At 30.0% G+C, this 19,382-nt stretch overlaps 2 protein-coding genes across 5 annotated transcripts; one reads left to right on the top strand and one right to left on the bottom strand.

Annotated features, from left to right (window-relative positions):
- Positions 1-3,598: 3,598 nt before the first annotated feature.
- LOC100166832 (eukaryotic peptide chain release factor GTP-binding subunit ERF3A) lies at positions 3,599-11,133 on the top strand. Its single transcript, XM_016802008.2, has 10 exons — positions 3,599-3,993; positions 4,062-4,329; positions 5,740-5,886; positions 5,978-6,123; positions 7,575-7,876; positions 7,943-8,117; positions 8,188-8,361; positions 8,427-8,516; positions 8,616-8,784; positions 10,286-11,133. Exons 3-10 carry the CDS (start codon positions 5,772-5,774, stop codon positions 10,327-10,329), a joined length of 1,215 nt encoding a protein of 404 aa, XP_016657497.1. The 5' UTR covers positions 3,599-3,993; positions 4,062-4,329; positions 5,740-5,771; the 3' UTR covers positions 10,330-11,133.
- A 2,020-nt stretch (positions 11,134-13,153) lies between these two features.
- LOC100162746 lies at positions 13,154-18,945 on the bottom strand. Of its 4 annotated transcripts, XM_016802009.2 has the most exons (4): positions 18,590-18,945; positions 17,838-18,165; positions 14,255-14,972; positions 13,154-14,174 (listed from the first exon to the last, which is right to left on the bottom strand). In XM_016802009.2, the coding sequence occupies exons 3-4, from the start codon at positions 14,958-14,960 to the stop codon at positions 13,780-13,782; spliced, it is 1,101 nt and encodes a 366-aa protein (XP_016657498.1). In that variant the 5' UTR covers positions 14,961-14,972; positions 17,838-18,165; positions 18,590-18,945; the 3' UTR covers positions 13,154-13,779. The 4 variants fall into 4 exon arrangements, with proteins under 4 accessions (XP_016657498.1, XP_003242463.1, XP_008180039.1 ...); XM_003242415.4 differs by lacking the exon at positions 17,838-18,165 and having other exon boundaries at positions 18,586-18,945; XM_008181817.3 differs by lacking the exon at positions 17,838-18,165.
- Between the last annotated feature and the right edge of the window lie 437 nt (positions 18,946-19,382).

Raw genomic sequence — 19,382 nt, 5'->3', positions numbered from 1 at the left:
ATTGTTGTCATTATAACCTAAACAAACATACCTACATAAATACATACCCAAACATACAATGTGTAGGTACGTCACCGCATACGTCTAAATATAAATATATTCCAACTATTAATTAGTAAAAATGTATCAATGTGACAATAATTTCTTACTTTCTTAGTATAATATATTATAGTATAATATTTTTTGAAAATATTATAAAATAGGCATGTTTTTGCGCTTATAAAATATAATAATGGTAAAACGGCAACAACTGGGAATCGGCCCATCGGGCCGCTTTTAAAATCAGACAGGGGCAAATGCCCACCTTGCCCCCCCTCAAATGACGCCACTGTCTGCTGTACAGTATAACCTATTTTTATATATCTGTGCACGCGACACGCATAAATATTAGAAAAATATCTATAGCATGACAAATGTAATCAAATGTGTCATGATCTTTAGTATGTGTAACTAGTGATGTTAAAATACGGTATTTTATTTTATTTTTTTTTTGTATTATACCTTACAATACCTACCTTGTATTATACATTTATATGGTGTAAAATCCTGTATTAAAAGATATGCAAATTTGAAATTACATATAATATACAATCTAAACTTGATTACTCAACCATTGTCCGTTTCCCATTTGAAAATCGAATCTTATTAATACAAATAAGAAAAATAATATAAATTAAATTCAAAAGTAATGAAAAAGTCAACAAGTAAAGTAATAATTAACAATTTTAATAAACATAAATGACTTGGTTTTTTTTTCTAAATAATAAATAAAAAAAATGTTTAATGTAAAAATAGTAATACAGTGTAACACAATCATTGATAATAATTAATAAAGAATGGATATGCCTTATTATAAGGTTTCAAAAAATGAATGTAGGTGCTTTTTTTTTTTATTTTACTATTTATAGATATTACCACAGAACAAAATTACATAAAAAAGCACCTTTGTGAGACAATTATACAAGATATCTGCTCTTTCGGACCGAGGTACCTAATGTTATAAAGCCTAAGCGACCTATCCATTCTTAAAATCTTTAATTTTTATTATCTACGAATACGATATTGCAGTTCTTAGATTAAATGTAGGAAAAAAAACGACGGAAAAAAGTAAAAAAAAAATTATTAAATATATAAATAAATATAATTAAAGTGTTAAATTATTATTTTTAATTTTGAACATATAGACGGCCATAAAATTAAATTTTAAGAAAAAAAAAAGGTGGGTAAGTGGATTTCGCTCTGCTGTACAGTAGGTTACAAGTGGGTCACTGTATAATGGATGGTATTAAATTTGAATTCAATGATATAATATCATTGTATAAGAAAAACGATTCTGAGCGGAGACGGTATGTCAGTCTAGGTATAAGACATAATATTATATTATAGTTTATAGTACCTATTTAAAAAAAATTGACCTATAATAGGTAGGTACCTATAGTAAATTCCAAAATAACGAGTTATACATCAACAAAAAACCGTGGTACTATCATAGATATATAATAGTATACTTTAGAAGTTTCAAGTACCCACGAATAATATTATACAATCACAACAAAATAACTAAAATAGTTATTCCAGGTTTTTTAATATGTAATTTCGTCTAAATTGGAGATTAAAATGACTATAAAAATAAACTGTGCTTATGTATTTCTTAGAATTTTTGGCAACAGAATTAAATATTTACGTGGAATCTTGTTTTAAATTTTCAATCCTTAGATATAAAAGTTGAACATTTTATAAATTTTTAACTACAAAATTATTATTCAATTTTAAATTTGATAAATTATGTCAATATTTTAACTTCAAATGCTTATAAAAAAAAACTGTGCCTTTGTATTTTTAATATTTTTCAACTGCTATTGTAACAATATATCTGGAGCCTTGTATTAAATTATTTTTACACTTTTTGGCCCAACAGATAAAACTTCATATTCACAGAAAAAAAATAATAAAAAAATTGATGTATGAAATTGTCCGTAAACAGTTCAAATCAAGTCAAATTATTTTTAATATGTTATCAACTATAGGAATTGATAAAATAAACATATATGATATAAATCTCAACTTTCAAGTGTCTACAGTTATTCGTTTTTAAATTAAAACTAAATAAGAAAATGGCTTCATGAGATATCGAGTGGAATATCCAATGATGTAAACATTTGAACTTCAAACGCTTATAAAAATTTAATTTGACTTTCTACCTAATATACCTACATTTTTACGCCTCTTGTCAAAATTTGATCTTTAAATTCTTAGTATCAAAATCGTTATCGATAAGTCATTAACTATGGTTTAAACTTTAAATCACATATTTGCATTTTTTATTTTTCATGGATAAATATGTGTAGTTAAAAGTTAAAAAAACGAAATTTATTTTGATTAATTTTTAAACGTTGTACTTAGTTTATGATTTATGCATATAACACAACTTGGGACCACATATAGGTAGGTAGGTACACATAATTTAATTAATAATTACTTTGATGAACTGTTGTAGACTTTAAAACTCATGTCAAACCGGAGGCAATATTGAATTATGACGAGATAAATTTTACTGATGACCCAGGAAAAGTCAGTCACCTATGTTAAAATATAAATATTTAAAATTTTTTGAATTTTTTTCCTAATATTACAGAACAACATTTTTAAAAAGTTTTTATCTGTCCCAAGTTGTAATTGGTATTGAATTGATTTTTATGGATTTTTAGTAGACTGGTTCAAGCTAAACTTGGGATAGGTAAAAAAAAAAATTTTAATTTACTTAAGTAAAACTGAAATATCTAAAACTATTAGGGCCGTTCTTACAATGTCCGGTTGAAGTTAATCGACACTTAACCGGCCAAATTTTGCCGGTAATAAAATCTGTTATCAGTCGGTTAGCATTAATCGATACTTTACCGGATATGGTAAGAACGGCCCTAAGGTGTAATAAGCAATCTAACTTTTGACACCAACATCAAAAGTGTAGCATCATTAGTTTAGAAGTTAGGCATTTTAATGTATAAAACTGTCCCAAGTTGTTCCTTAGTACAATTTGACGGTACTGAAAATAGTTCTTATTCAACGAAAACATTGAAGTATAAATTATAAAACAATAATAATCAGTCAGGTACACTTGTTAAGTTTTAACTTTACAATCTTATATTATTTTAAAAAGAAAATCCTCTGTTCCTCGTGTTTTTCATGCAACAAAAAGAAAACACAGGCTCCCGGTGAATGGTGTCACTAACTATCGCGTTCCCGTGGTACTATCGTCTGACGTGAACTATGATCAAACCACGATGTAGAGAAGATAATAAGTTTTTTACGTAGTGGATCAAGCTGTCGCCGAAATTGGCACCCGGAGACCGGAATATTTACAAATCACAACTTGCAAGTAGTATTACCTTATCATCTCTACATCAGCAGCAGATAGTACTATCTTAGTCCGTAGATCGAATCGTCGATTTTGTTAACGATTGATAACACAGATTCTGATAAGAACATAAACATATCTCAGACGTCGTGTGATGATAGCAGCTGCAGTTGCCGGTCCGCGGGGTTGGCTGTACTGCAATTATGGACGCGTGGCGCCATCATTTTCCAGTGGAAAACTACAGCACTACACTTGTATCGCACATTCGCACCATATCTCGTGATTGGTGATTCGGTATTTATTTTTTTTCTTAATTCCAAACACGTTTTTTTCTGTCTACGTCGATTCGTTCCTCAATGCAGTGATTGGGTTTTCGCATTTTCATCTGTGTACGTAATACGGGACGCGTAGGTACCGACAAACGGCCTTAGATATGTCCAATAACGCGGCGCCGGACTCTTGGGAGGAAGACGAATTAACAGATTCGAGTGCCGCTGATTTGCAGCAGAAACTCACTAAACTGAACGTAAACGCGGTAGAGTTTATTCCGTCGTTCACCTCGTTTTCGTCCAAATCCGACGATGTTGACGGTGGTCCTGAAGATGAAACTACCGGCGGTGGTGACAAGAAAACGACTAGTAAGTGGTTTAGTTTTAAGGTTATGACGTGTCCTAATTTATTGGGCCTGTTTGTCCGATGTTTGTAGACGTGGACGGCATAGGAGACCCGTTGGCCCGGTGACACCGGCGGAGGGGCTTCAGCTGCTGTACTTGACTCGTGGGAGGATGGTGCTTCCAGCACTCCCGAGGACGGAACTGCTAAACCCATTATTGAGATTGATAATGATATCGACATTGACATTGATGTGGACGGTGATGAAGAAAAACCTAAACCCATTGCTAAAAAGGCTATTGAAGAATCTGAGCCAAAACCTAAAAAGGAGCATATCAACATAGTCATTATTGGACACGTAGGTAAGACTCGGAACAATTAAAAATATTGCATAAAAAAATGGGTTGTTTGTATGTACTTACTATGTACATGTTATGTAAAAGTATGAATTATACAATCTAATTTAATTTATTTTTGTAAAATATTGTGGCTATAGCCTATAGGCAAGTAGACAGATTATTTAATTATGAATGGAGTCAAATTTATATGATAGTTGTGTGTAAATGACAATTCAAACATTTTGTTTGTGTAAAGAACTTACTAAGTGCTGGTATAGTTTTTTTAAATTTCCATAGTTTTATTTTTTGGATTTAACTCCTTTCATAAATAATGCATTCAGCTGGTACATTTATTATATTATAAATACATTTGTTATTAGTCCAGAATGCAACAATTGGTTTATTACTGCGTAGGTATAGTATAACTAAAATGATTTAATATAACTTAATCTATCTTAATATATCTTAATCTATCTTAAATATATCTTAATCAGACAATGATACTTCTTAAACAATACATTTTGTTTATTAACCAAAGGTTCATCCATTCTATTTTAATCAATCGCATTAAATTTGAAATTTATTTTGTTGAATTTTTTTCTTTTTAGGTACTACTCTTCGATTAAAATTAAAATTAAATACATAATAGGTATACATAATATATTTGAATTACAATTTCTTTTATACCATCACTTGAACTATTATATACAATTATTAAAACTAAAAGTACATTTTTCTAATATTGTGCTAGGTAGTAGCTATAGCAGGTACTACCTTACCTATTTTAAATTAAGTACATTATATTATTAGTACCTAATGGTTGCCATTGAAGTTAAATTAAATTAGTAAGGTTAAATACTATAAACTATTTATTTAGTAATTTTAATCTGCTTGATTTCTATTTAATTTTCTTGATAATGTGTCATCTCTAAAAAAAAAGTGATTTTTGACTGACATGATTTTCATCCAATGTTATGCGTTTGTAGTTTAAAATGTTATTATTGTGTGTCTCATTAAGTTGTTTAGTATATATTTATGCAACCGTAATTTATTCTCAACCTTACATTAAAATAATTTTGGTAGGTGCATAATATAGGTACCTACAGTTTAAGATAAATTATTTAAATTTAAATCAACACATTTTATATATTGATGATTTATACTAGTAATTATATTTACAGATCTGACTTTCTAATTGATTTACATACTGTATATAGATTTTTTTGTAATACTAATATTAATTGTACATGAATCATTTTTATATGTAACATATCTATTTTAAATTCAAAAAATAATATTAAGATAACTGAAGATAAACTTTTGAAATATATATGTGAATTATATTTTTATTGTAAATACCTTTAAAAAGTTAATAATTAATATGCAAAATACCGTGCCGTAACTATAATAATTTATATCTATTTATTTATTTAGATGCTGGAAAATCAACAATTGGTGGTCAAATAATGGCACTTACTGGTATGGTCGATAAAAGAACTCTAGATAAATATGAAAAAGAAGCAAAAGAAAGAAGCAGAGAATCGTGGTACTTATCATGGGCCTTAGATACTAATCAAGAAGGTATTTGATAAATGATAATTATGAAGAAATTAAGTTTCATATTTTACTAGATAAACTACTTAAAATAATAATGATAATTTTTATTTTTTAGAAAGAGAAAAAGGCAAAACGGTTGAAGTTGGCAGAGCATATTTTGAAACCGAGAGAAAGCATTTTACTATATTGGATGCACCTGGTCACAAAAGTTTTGTACCCAACATGATTGGTGGAACTGCTCAAGCTGATTTAGCTGTTTTGGTAGGTTTTAATTTATAATGATAGTTACCAATTTATGAACATTTTATTGTATATTTACACTTTTACTAGTCATTAATATTGAAATATTACTATTAGCTCTACATTTTAGTAATAAGTAATAGTATAATAAAGTTTAGGGTTTATAATAACTAGGGTTCACATTTAAATATAATCGGCCAAACATTTTTACCAAGCCAGAGAATCTCCAGATAATCCAAACTCATATAGACCTATTCACCTTCTACCATATCTTTCAAAAATTTGTGAAAGACTAATTCTTCAACGGTTGTCTCCGTTTTTTTTTCATTTACTTGAAAACAATATACTTCCTCCTACACAAATTGGCTTTAGATTTAAACATAGTACGATACACCAAGTCCATAGATTAGTTGATGATATAAGCACATCTCTTGAAAAAAAAATGCTACTGCACTCTGCAGTGCACAGCTGCCTTTTTATACATATCTCAGGCCTTTGACTGAGTATGGCACTAGGGCCATCTGTTCAGACTTATATATGCTTCTGATCAGCCCACAACTCCAAATACCTTGATTGCTGACTATGCAAATAATAAAGTAATTTTATCAATTCATAACGACCCAATTATAATTTATAGCCTCTACTAATTTACAGTCTTATTTAAATCTGCAATCCGAATGGTAAGAAAAATGGCGTGTAAAAGTAAATCACAACAAATCGGTTCATACAACTTACCTTTAGACATGGTCAATCTCCAATTGTTTCAATTAATAACATACCTATCCCACCATCAATGCTGTTAAATATTCAGGTTTAGTAGTTCTTGACCAAAAACTAACTTGGAACAAACATATTAAAGCTAAAAGATTGGTCCTTAACAATCAATCAAGATTGCTAAAAACACTGTTATGAAAAAATAAATGTACTAAATTAAAAACCAAACTACTTCATACAAAACTCTCCTAAAGCCTATATGAACACATGGATTACAACTCTGGGGATCGGCCAAAAATTCAAATTTAAACAAAATTCAAGTCTTTCAGAACATTACTCTTAGAAAAATCACCAACGCTCCCTTCTTGTCTCTAAATTCCACCAAGATCTAGGTATTCTACCTGATATAGCCAAAGTGAAACTTTTTACAAATGTTTTTTTGATAGACTGAAAAATCACCCTAACTCACTAATAAAAGAGCTACATACATTCTCACTGCCCAGAAATCCACAACTTAGACTCAAAAGAAAATGGTGTCGAGACCATTTGAATTAAATATCCCTCCTTAATTACCATAAACAAAACACCAAGCTAAGTATCGCATCTTTTTCAAGAAATCCATGTTTTTTTTAACCCATATCTTATATGCTTATTGAAGTAAATTTTATAGATTGTATGTGTGCGTTTATGAAAAAAAAAAAAAAATGTTGAATACCAAATTAGGTAACCTTAAATTAATTTGTAATTTTGGTGTTAAGGTTATTTCTGCTCGTAAAGGTGAATTCGAAACTGGATTTGATCGAGGTGGACAAACCCGAGAACATGCTATGTTAGCAAAAACAGCAGGTGTAAAACACATGCTGGTGTTAATAAATAAAATGGATGACTCGACCGTCCTGTGGTCTAAAGCAAGATATGAAGAATGTAGGGACAAAATTTTACCTTACCTGAAAAAGCTTGGGTTTAATGTAGCTAAAGACTTAACATTTATGCCTGTGTCTGGTCAAACTGGTTTAGGACTAAAAGACCAGGTTGAAGAATCTATATGCCCTTGGTATAGGTAAGGGCTTTAATATTTTTTTTTCTTCTAGAAAAATCATACTACATTTTTATTTTTATTTTTCAGAGGGCCAGCTTTTATTCCATTTATTGACAATTTACCTTTATTAAATCGTAGTTCAGATGGCCCTTTTATAATGCCTGTTGTAGAAAAATATAAAGACATGGGAACTGTACTCATGGGAAAAGTAGAATCAGGCGAAGCAAGAAAAACACAAACTCTAGTGTTAATGCCAAATAGGGTATGTTTTATACTTCGGTATGAATTATCACATTTCCTATACCTACAGTAATAATGCATATTATTTGTAGACAACTGTTATTGTTGACCAATTGTGGTCAGATGATGAAGAAGTTACCTCGGTTGGACCAGGTGAAAATATCAAAGTCAAACTAAAAGGAGTCGAAGAAGAAGATGTCTCTCCTGGTTTTATTTTGTGTGATCCAATTAATCCAGTTAAAACTTGTCGTATATTTGATGGACAGGTATAAAGAATTTGAATATATAAATTTATAGAATGTATTTTAAAAGTGGATATATTTAATTTTAGGTTGTCATATTAGAGCATAAAAGCATTATTTGTGCTGGATATTCAGCAGTTATGCATATCCATTGTGTTGCTGAAGTAGTAGAAGTTAAGGTAAATTAAAATAGATAATCAAAACATTAGTTTTCTTGTAAATTTATTTTTAAAACTGCTATACTATATGATTTTTTTTTTTTGGTTAATTTTTTTCAGGCGTTAATATGCTTAGTTGATAGAAAAACTGGATTGAAATCAAATATGAGGCCAAGATTTGTTAAGCAAGATCAAGTAGTCATAATGAGGCTTGAATGTTCTGGTGTTGTCTGCCTTGAAGAATTCAAACTTTTCCCACAAATGGGTAGATTCACACTTAGAGATGAAGGTTTGTACTTTGTTTAAATATTTAGACGTTCTATTCATTTTGCAATTTTCGCTAAAGATTTAAATTAAAATATGTTACACAAATCATAATATTGGTACTGTCAAAAATGAAAATAATCTATTGTGTGTATTATTTATGTATTCCAGACAATAACAATGCTTATTAGTTATTACACTCTCTAAGATAGAAATAAATTGACAAAATGTTAATTACAACTACTTTATTCCAAATAAAAAATCCCCAAGAAAATACGCAGCAGTTCACACATGTACTGTCTTGTTGGCACTGCACTTCTGCTGCCAATGACAGTCGCCCTACTGTTCCGAAGCCACACAGTTTTTGCAATCGTGTTGGAAATAGAGTATACAGGGGGTGGACTGGTCCAGGGTGTTATATACAAAATAGCTCCCTGGGCTTCTAAACACTAACCTAACCCATACTAACATTTTTTAATAGCTGTACTAATATTAAAACCCACATAATTATTATTTTCCCTGTCATCGACACTGACACAGCGAGTTGTCTATTTTTTATATAAACTAACAATAACAACAGTAGTAGATAATGTGTGGTGGGGGTGTACACTGCAGAGTGTGGTTTTCATTGCTTTGTTATCACACAGAATAGCAATAGCTAAGGCAATAGCTACTATCCTAATTAAGGGGATTTGATACCGTGATTTTCTGTTTTCGTCTAACACACACGTGACATAGTATTTTAGACGTGTTTTTTGCCAAACATACCAATTGATCTACATTTTTGATATTATCTCCCAAATTCCAGAAAAAGTCATACAAAAAAAGAGTATTTGAACATTTTTGTATTCCAATTTTTTGAGAAGCTAAAATCAAAAAATCAAAAATGTGGGAAAGTCAATTTCAAGTAGACGTGATGACGAATTCAAATCTGTTTTCAGAGTACTTATCACTTCATTAGATCAATTAGTATGTTTGGCAAAAAATACGTCTAAAATACTGTGTCCCGCGTGTGTTAGACGAAAACAGAAAATCACGGTATCGAATCCCCTTTATATTTTCAACAAAATTTACATCTTTTGAAACAATGAGTGTTGTTTGATAAAAGAATCACCCGGTATAAGATATTGCAAATATATGGAATATTTAAATTAAAAAATCCATTAAATTAAAATTATTATTTTTAAATAATATGAGACGTAAAAATAAAAATTGTATTGACTAAGATTTTTTGTACTGTCTTGTATTGAGAGTCATTGGTATTGAGAGCCCTCAGCTAGTTTTGTTATTAATTAAAAATTTAAAAAAGTAGTAAGTAATCAGATAAAAATAGTCTGTATTTTTCAATTATTGGTATATAATCCAATCGTTGACTAGATGACGTAACAATGACAATAGTGAAAAAAATAGTTATTGTACAACAACATTGTTGCCTACAATACTGTAAATTCGGCTACAAATTTAATATTGTTTGTCTTGTTATTGACAGTTAAATTGTTTTAATTTATTTTAATTTATTTTTCCAGGTAAAACTATTGCTATTGGCAAAGTGTTGAAAATAATTGAATAGATGAGCTTATTTATGTTGAAACCTAGTAAGTTGAAAACGTTGGGCGACATATATATATATTTTATAACTTAATTTTTTTCATTTATTTTTTATGATAAAAAAAAAAAAAATGTTGAACTCAAAAAAAAATTATGCTGATCCTTTTATTATATAAGAAATCTAATATTTATATAGCCACATTTAACGGACACTTGTTATTGTTGATTGATAGTTAATGTGTGCCTTATACCAGGCAGTTTTTTTTTTTTACATAGCTTGTACATGTTAAATAATTACATAGACTATGTAAGAGAAAAAAATGTTACTAATAATTATATTTATCTCTAAATCATTGAACTGCCATCTATGTCCTTGTAAAAGTTGTACAATTTTTGTCTGATTACAATTCCAACAGTAACAACATTACTAAAAGCACTTGAAATGCTCACGGTTATGGGTTATACTTTTTGTATTCTAATGTGTACATGTTACAATTATACACATTAAGTTATATACATTTGTGTCACTAACAACTCATGTCTTACTGGACCTATATATACTCTAGACATGAAGAATTGTCTGACTATGCTATCTGATGTGCGACTTTCATATTTAAGTATGTTTTTTTGTTAATGAAGAAAATCCAAGTGTTAAATTTAATTAAACATGTGATCATTAATAATAACTAAATATGTCTATTAAGACTTATGTAATAAACTCTATACAAAATTAATTTATTATATTTCATTAATTTGTATATAATAAGCAACCAATAGTTATTGAATCAGATAAAAAATAAGATTAAATATATTCATTATTATTATTTCAGACAATAAAACGATTATTTTCAGCTATAAATCAAAATTCTTATGTTTTATTATCATTGTATAATATTAGAATTATTGGTAAAACTATGGAGAAATTTAAATACAGTAGTAGACTGGTTTATGCTTCATTATCATTATCATAATTAATGTTCATTTCAAGAAGGTATCTTGGCAGGAGTCAGGCAACACACATTTGTCATCCTACAGTCAACCGTCTGAACATCTGCCATGTTGTATAGCCTTACGCACATAGGCGCAAATAGTGTTTGAGATTTGGGGGGCCTAAAGCCTTACTTTGATAATATTGAATAAGCTTAAAACAAAATGTAGGAAATGTTTGGGAGGGCTATGGACATTTTTGTGGGAGCTTAGCCCCTAAAGCCCCCCCTATTTGCGCCTATGTCCAAGTTGGCTCCTGAGATGCCTTCTTATGGTGAAAAGAGTATGGAAACAATATTTATTTTTGTGTTTCAAGTATAATATTGTATATATTAGTATTACACGGCAGTCGGCATATTAAATTTAACAACTTTGGTTCAGCGATTATTGATGAAAACAAACATTTTAAATAATAAACAATGATAACAGATTTTACAGAAGCTGTTAAACAAGGTTCCAAGTAAGTAGGTTAGGTAAAAAAATATATATATTTTTTTTATAGTTTTCTTATGTTCAAATTTGGACAAAGTTACATATTGAACAACCAAGAATAATGATTTTAGTTGTTTGTAATTAAAAAATATTCGTTGGTACTTGAAATTTTTCAAGTATATTATTATATACAAATATTGAAATAGGATAATGCGCAAATTTTATTAATTCAACTTATCAGCTATCGTATCAATGATAATAGTAATAACAATATAAATATAATATAAGATATCCTTGGCTGACAAACCGTCTCTGCTCAGAATCGTATTTAGTTTACAAATACATTATATCATTGAATTAAAACCTTACACAATCCATTACAGTGACCCTAGTAATCTACTGTACAGTGGAGCAACAAAATTTGCAAACTATTTTTAGTTAGAAATTTATAAAAGTTTTACTTTTTATATCTGAAATTTGAAAATTCAAAATAAAATTTCTCATAATTATTTTATACTGTAGCCAAATAATCTAAAAACTATATGACCACATTTTTTTGATTATTATTTGAAGTTCACGTTTTGAAAAAATTTATGTTTTGACTAAGACTAACGAATTTACTTATTTTTTTTAAAATTTAAAAATATTAGTTGATACTTGAAACTTTTAAAGTTTATGAAACAAAACGTTTTCGGCTAATTAGACCTACTATTTCACTCGCAATGAATTAAATTACTGCAATAGAAATAATATCATAAAATAGGTATATTTATAGTAATGTATACTAACAGTCTTCTCTCAGAATTGTTTTCATATATACAATAATCTTAATATTATATTGTTGAATTGAATTTGTACACTATTGCAGTGACCCCACACCATGACTCTTGTAGTATAGCTGAATGATACCAACTTGTCCAACATTTATTTTATTGCTGGTAGTTAATTTGAGATTGTAATTTCTATTTTCATAAGTGTATATATTGTTTTTTGTCATTCTACTTCTACAAAATTGCTAACAAATTTTCTTTTAATGCATTAAATACCACCATTCTTGCAGTTGACAATCAGTATATGATATTTGTGCTGTCTCTTGTTTTTATTTCATATAATATGTAGTATCCCAAAACACAACAATTGTTTGATTTTGTTCAGTTATTATCATATAAATTACAAAATAGGTAATATACTTAACTGCAATATTGATATAGATTAATAGTGTCTTAAACATAACAAGTTTGTATGTACGTATTCTGATGATATTTACAACTAATTACAAATATAGATATTCCCCTATCCAAACCATAATGTACAGTGGATAATAGTTTTCTTGTACCTAGTTTGCTTATAAGACGAATACACATAAAATAATACGAATGTTGTAAAGAAGAGGAGTTGGATAAAGGATTTAAAAACTATGAGATAAATTGATAAAGTACACATTTATGAAAAATATTTGATTTATAATACACAATAAAATAGACTTATAATTTAAAAGACATCACATTTGTTACAACTTAAAATCAAAAACATTGCCGGAATGTTGAGGTTTATAATAATGAAAACGATTAAATTAAATTAAATGGAGTTGAGATTCTGATTATGTACAACAGATTTTAAATGAGGATCTGTGACATTATACAGAATCTCATAAAGAGCACACAAATGTATACTTAGTTTAAGTAAATGTAATTCATCCATGACTAAATAAATTTAATTTATTATTCAACATTAATACTTTTTTATATATAAAAATAAAGAGAAATTTGAGTTGTTATTAGAAACGCGTAACACTATAAATGTATATGTTGACTGTGTTGTGTACACAACATAATAATAAATACAGATAACACGCTTATACATTTACAAAATCCATTAATAATTGCTATAAAAATATAAATATACATATTTTTCTATAACCTATCAAACATAAAAAATATTAAGTTGGTACATTATGCAGTGCAAAATATACATTGACAAATTCACCACAATATTTTCCTGGCTTGTCATACATAATCAGTTAAACATGCTAATTTTTTGTCCTCATAAACAGCTATAGAATTGAGCTATAGATTTGAGTTAACCTATTCTTCAGAATTTCATTTGCTTTGCGCAATACTTTTTTTTCTGCAAGCATTTTCTTCTCAAAATGTTTTAACAAATCGCATTCTTTTTTAGCAGCTAAAAGTATGCTATGTTTTGAAGGCACACGTCTATTAGAGTTCAAATAACTGCAAGATTTTCTCAAAATAGCAAACTTTTTTGCAATGCTTTCTCGGCATGCTCGTTCTTTGGCATTGTGTAACGACCTGTCTTGAGGTTTTCTAAACCTGTGTTTAGTCTGATCAATTTTAATTTGAGGTTTTCTAGTCCGGCTTTTCTTGTTGGTGGTTGGGTTGTTGATGTCCAATACTACAGGACTATCAATGTCGGTGCTATCATACATATCTTTTGGAACAAAATAAAATGCATTTAGTAACATTTTGTAAATAATAAATAATATTATTGACAAAATTATAGATACTTACATTTTTCTTCACTTATGTCATTGGCCAGTTCTTTATGTCCATCGTATCTAACTGATTCCATTAGACGTAAATTGCTGCTGTCATTCTCATCTACATCACTCCCATTATGTGTTTGATAAATTTCATTCCAATTGTCATTATTTCCAACAGAAATATTATCATCGTTTTCTTCAGAACTTGAACTATCAAATAGCTCTGCAATTAATTGTTCTTTGAGTTTTTTTATGGCAGGTGGAGATTTAGGGTCTTTTATTTCAATGTTTGGTAAAGGTTTTTGTTTTAATTGAAAACTTGATAAAGGCTCGTCTTTTATATTTACTTTGATGTTTGGTGGAAGTTGATTCGCAGTAATACTTGATCTGGTTTTGTATTTTTTTATGTTATTATATGTCAAAACTTCAGGATCATTTGGTTTAGTATTTATCACAGCTTCATACGTTTTGACATGAATGGTTGGTTTATTCCTATAGTTTGTAATCTTAATGGTTGGTATAATTTTGGGGGTTTGAACCTCAGTATTAGATGCAATTGTTGGTTTAACATTGTGATTCAAATTAGATTTTTCTATATCATTTGAAACTAATTTGATTTTAGGCTTTATAACAGTATCATTAGTATTCTCTAAATATTGAAGAAGTTTTTGTCGATGCCGTTTAATATTCAGTCTCATTTGCATTTTGCTATCATTGCTTAGACAATTTAACATTTTTAATTGATACTGAAAAAATAAAAATAAATTATGTACAATTATCAATTTTGTATCACTAAAAATAAATTTTATGTAAGTCGTAGGTGTATTAAAATTTGTTATAGAAGTTCTTGAGGTAAGTAATTTTATGTTAAATATTTTTTAGAATTTAATGGTGTAATCCATTCTTAAAAATAATTAGTTTTAAAATCTAAAAAGATTTATTCTTTCCAAATTGGTATGCATGTATCTTGGACAAATCGTTAATTATTAAGTGAATATAATATATTATCATTGATTATAAATAGTAAATACTAGTATTTATAATCAATGATATTATCTATATACTAAATTGCTTGCTTAGGTAATAGATTTTATTAAATAAAATAAAATATCTATATTTGTTTTATTTATATATTTATATTTCAATGTAAATCCCAAGATATATTATTCGTTTTAACTTGGACTATATTTTTTGGGTTTGAAAAAAAAAATTATCACAGAAAACAGTTGATTTAGGGTTTGGAAAAAAAACATTTATTGCTTTATTATACATACCTATAATATTGTTAAAAATGCATTAGCTAGGAATATTAACAATTAGAGCTGTTAAAAGTAATTTAATAAAAATTGTCTCTAGGTACAACATTATTCCCTACCTTTTTCCAGTATACCTACATTATGTATTATGTATATTGAAATAAGTAAAATATAAAAAGTGAACAGAAATTAAATTTAGTAGAAAATCAACCAGAATACACCAGAGCAATAGGTACAGGGCCGGCACTAAGAGTATTGGCGCCCTGGGCGAAACCATGTTTGGGTGCCCTTCATCCCCTTCACAAAGTTAAAGTAGAATTTAGTTTTTTAGTAAGATTAAGTAAAAAATTATGTATTTTGTATTATTACTTTATTACATGATAATAAAATAATTTACTTATAAAATAGCCGCTTGGCATTAATAAATAAAATTAAATGCGATGCTTATAACAACACAACTATAACAATAAAATTAATATTAATAATATTAGAATTACACTTTTATAGCTCTTAATTCAGGTAATATAATGCAAAAAATCAGTTGGCTGCGATCTACGGCTAGTTGTTAAAAAACAACAATCATTTCTTAAATGATGTATTCCAAATGTTACATTGTTATATCAGAGACGGCAGGAGATAACAATAGATATTTTGATGGGTAAAAAATATTATAATTGGCTTAGGGTACATCACGATTGTTAAAGCACACGATGGCGTTACTAAGGATATTAGTATACTACATGGTATAAACTCATGGTACAACAAAATTTGTTTCAAGTTTGCGCAAACGTCATATGCTTAACTACATTATCAAACAAGGTTTTCAAGAAGAAAAATTTGATACGTATCAACATAGGCACCAAATTCATATACCACATTGTATTCATGTGACACCATCACAAAATCGCTTAAATTCCTAAATTTAGATGATTGGAAAGTTGTGATGTGGGTGGGTGGTGAGATAAAATGTTTAGATGTCACTACACAACCAATTGAAAATCTTGGGGCAACAACCAGACAAGTCTTTTTTTAAAAAATGTTCAACTGACAAAAAACATTGTAAATTCCAAAAAAAAATGTTAAAATTTTTTTAAAAAAGGGAGAATATAGTTTTGGGGTACCTTCAACTTATACTCTTATAGATTAATGCTAACTTTTAATAATGAGTTGAGGAAGCAATAAGAACTAGTTAGGACATATCCATAGGTGCAATTTCAACTTTTGACTTGGAGGGACTGAATATATTAAATAATAAAGGTAAGCAGACCACCGCAATATAGCATTTTAAAATTGTATTTCCTATGTATTGTATTTCCAAGCTCCCCCCAATTTGCACCTATCTAGGCGATATGTCATATATCAAGTTGTTGCACCGTAATTCAATATTGTTTGGACATATCTTATCGTTGCACCAAAATTAAATTTTTATTTAATATGTATTTTTATGGACGTATCTTGTTGTTGCCCCCAGGGCCTAGTGTCTTCAATTTTAAAGTTCGTCGTCAGCGCATATCGATATATGTAGAACAATATCGAAACGACACTTGATCAGCAGACCGGGATATTGTTTACATGCACAGATATATACTACTATACGTATTATAGTATATATCTGTAATCTGTGTTTACATGTGATCAGAAGTCTGAACTTCTGAAAAACATGGAAACAAACTTGCGCACCAATCCGAGGTCGTATGTCTGTTTTCCTGAATTACGCACAGATATACATAGTACATACTATAATACTGGGCGCCCGACTCAAGAGACCATACTAATTGAAGCCAATACCATAACCTATATGGTTGGCAAATGTTTACAAATTGATGTTATTAATCTATAATATCATATACTATAATATTGATAACAGATTGTAAACATTGCCCAACCTTTGGCTTCAAAAACCCATACACAGTTGAATATAAAGTCGGGCATCTACCTAGTATAGTAGTGTATATCTGTGGAATTACGGTAACGTCTACTGCCGCTAAGTTCCGAGGCCACGACATAAAGTAGTACTACTTCTATGGGCCACAATCATCATTCATCTGTTTCATCCAAACCACGCAGGGTCTAAAATAAGTGATACGGGTCGGTGGTTGGTACGTGGTATACATATAACACGTGTAAATCCTTGAATGCTCAACTATCTGAACCGATACGTATCAATATATTCCAAACTCTTCATTGAAAATAATGATTTTATTATTAAATTATTACTATAGTATACTAATTACTAAGCAGTAAGCATCACGTGCCAACCCAATCAGCTGACTGTAAAAAAATTCTGATAATACCTTGTTTATACCATGTAATATTATGAATTATGATTGTTAAACCTATTTTTTTTTTACTCACCGACGCGATCGCGGTTCTAGAATTTACAGGATGACTGCGGTGACGAGTCCGGGAAAACCGCCGTTTCACGGCTAGTGCCGATATATATATTATATTATTATGATAGCAACGATTTGTCGGCGCGGCTGGTATCGCGTGGTGTTGATGTTCGGAGACGGCGGTGGAGAGAGGTAGTTTCGTTTTAGGCGGCTGATGAGAGACTGCGACCAAAGCGAATGCGAAGCGTGCGAGTGGGACGTGTTGTCGTTCTCCGCGCGGTGGTACAGTACACAAAGAACCTGCGCGGTATGGAGCGGAACGCCAAATGCCCGTTTCCGAAAACGTAGAACTGAAACGTAGAACGGAAAACCAATTGCCCTTTTGTTTGCAAATGTGTCAACACCGCATTATTTTTTTTTCGGATTTATTATATTATTTTATTCGGTTATTTAGCCATATATATATATATATATATTATAAATCATAAATAATATAGTGAACGGTGTCGCGTGTTAACTATACTGATGGTTATGGCTAACCGCGTGACACTGACAAGTAACAACTTTGTGCTAGGTGCGATCGTGTAACCGGTTCAGAAATTTGGGATTGAGAAGGACGCTGCGCGCGATTTCCACCACTTATAGAGCGAGATATCGCTTATATTAAATAGTCGAAGGAAATGTTACAGAAAACATCAGTAAAACGGAATTAATAAGATTTTTGATGGTCGCTACTTTAACTTTTATAATTTATATATTATACAATATACCTACGTATGAACTACAAGACACGAGTTTATTGTGTATTGTATGTGTGCAGTGTGCACGCGTGTCGTGTGGTGTTCATGCGGTTGAACCAGACGAGCAGCTGCGAATTGATCTAGTTATCGTCGGCGGTGTCTAATGTTTTGTAGTTACTAGTTGTCTCGTTGTCCACCGATATTGGGTAGTTACGTGGTAAACGATAGCTGTCGTTCCTCGTCGTTGTTACCACCAACGATCGTAATAGCTCAGGTGGCGCACAGCGATTACTGTTCGAAAAACCAAAATAAATGTCCTTGTCCGTATCATCCACATGTCGTTGATCTGTTTTCGTGAGAGTAGGTAAATATAACGTCTACGGAATTTAATACTGTAGTGTGTGGTGCGTGGCCGATGGGAATCAGGGGACCGAGGTTGGTCACACTGCGGGTGACATGTTTGGCGTACTGTGTTCGCTTTCTCATGCACGTCATGAAATTATTACTACGCGCCACACGGCACACGCCGAGTGCCGACGCCGTTGCCGCCTGCCCGAATGCTAATAATTTTGTGATTAGGTTTCATAGGTTAGGTAAAATATAGAAATCAACACGAAGGTTTGATGGTTGTGTCGGATTTTCAAACAAATAAATATCTATTTATCGTGAAAAAAATTTCAAATGACTGGTCATTGTTCATTATTTACAAAAACTAAACAAAATAATTTGTTAAATTGTATCATATTATATTATGTAAAATATTGAAGTGAAAAATGGAAAATATACTCCGGACACGAGAGAGTATCCCGGCGCCCGACGAAAACTCG

The sequence above is a fragment of the Acyrthosiphon pisum genome, chromosome A1 (genome assembly GCF_005508785.2).
Source record: "Acyrthosiphon pisum isolate AL4f chromosome A1, pea_aphid_22Mar2018_4r6ur, whole genome shotgun sequence".
Classification (NCBI taxonomy): Eukaryota; Metazoa; Arthropoda; class Insecta; order Hemiptera; family Aphididae; genus Acyrthosiphon; species Acyrthosiphon pisum.
Note: the sequence above shows the minus strand (reverse complement) of the source record. Positions and strands in the feature narration are given on the sequence as shown.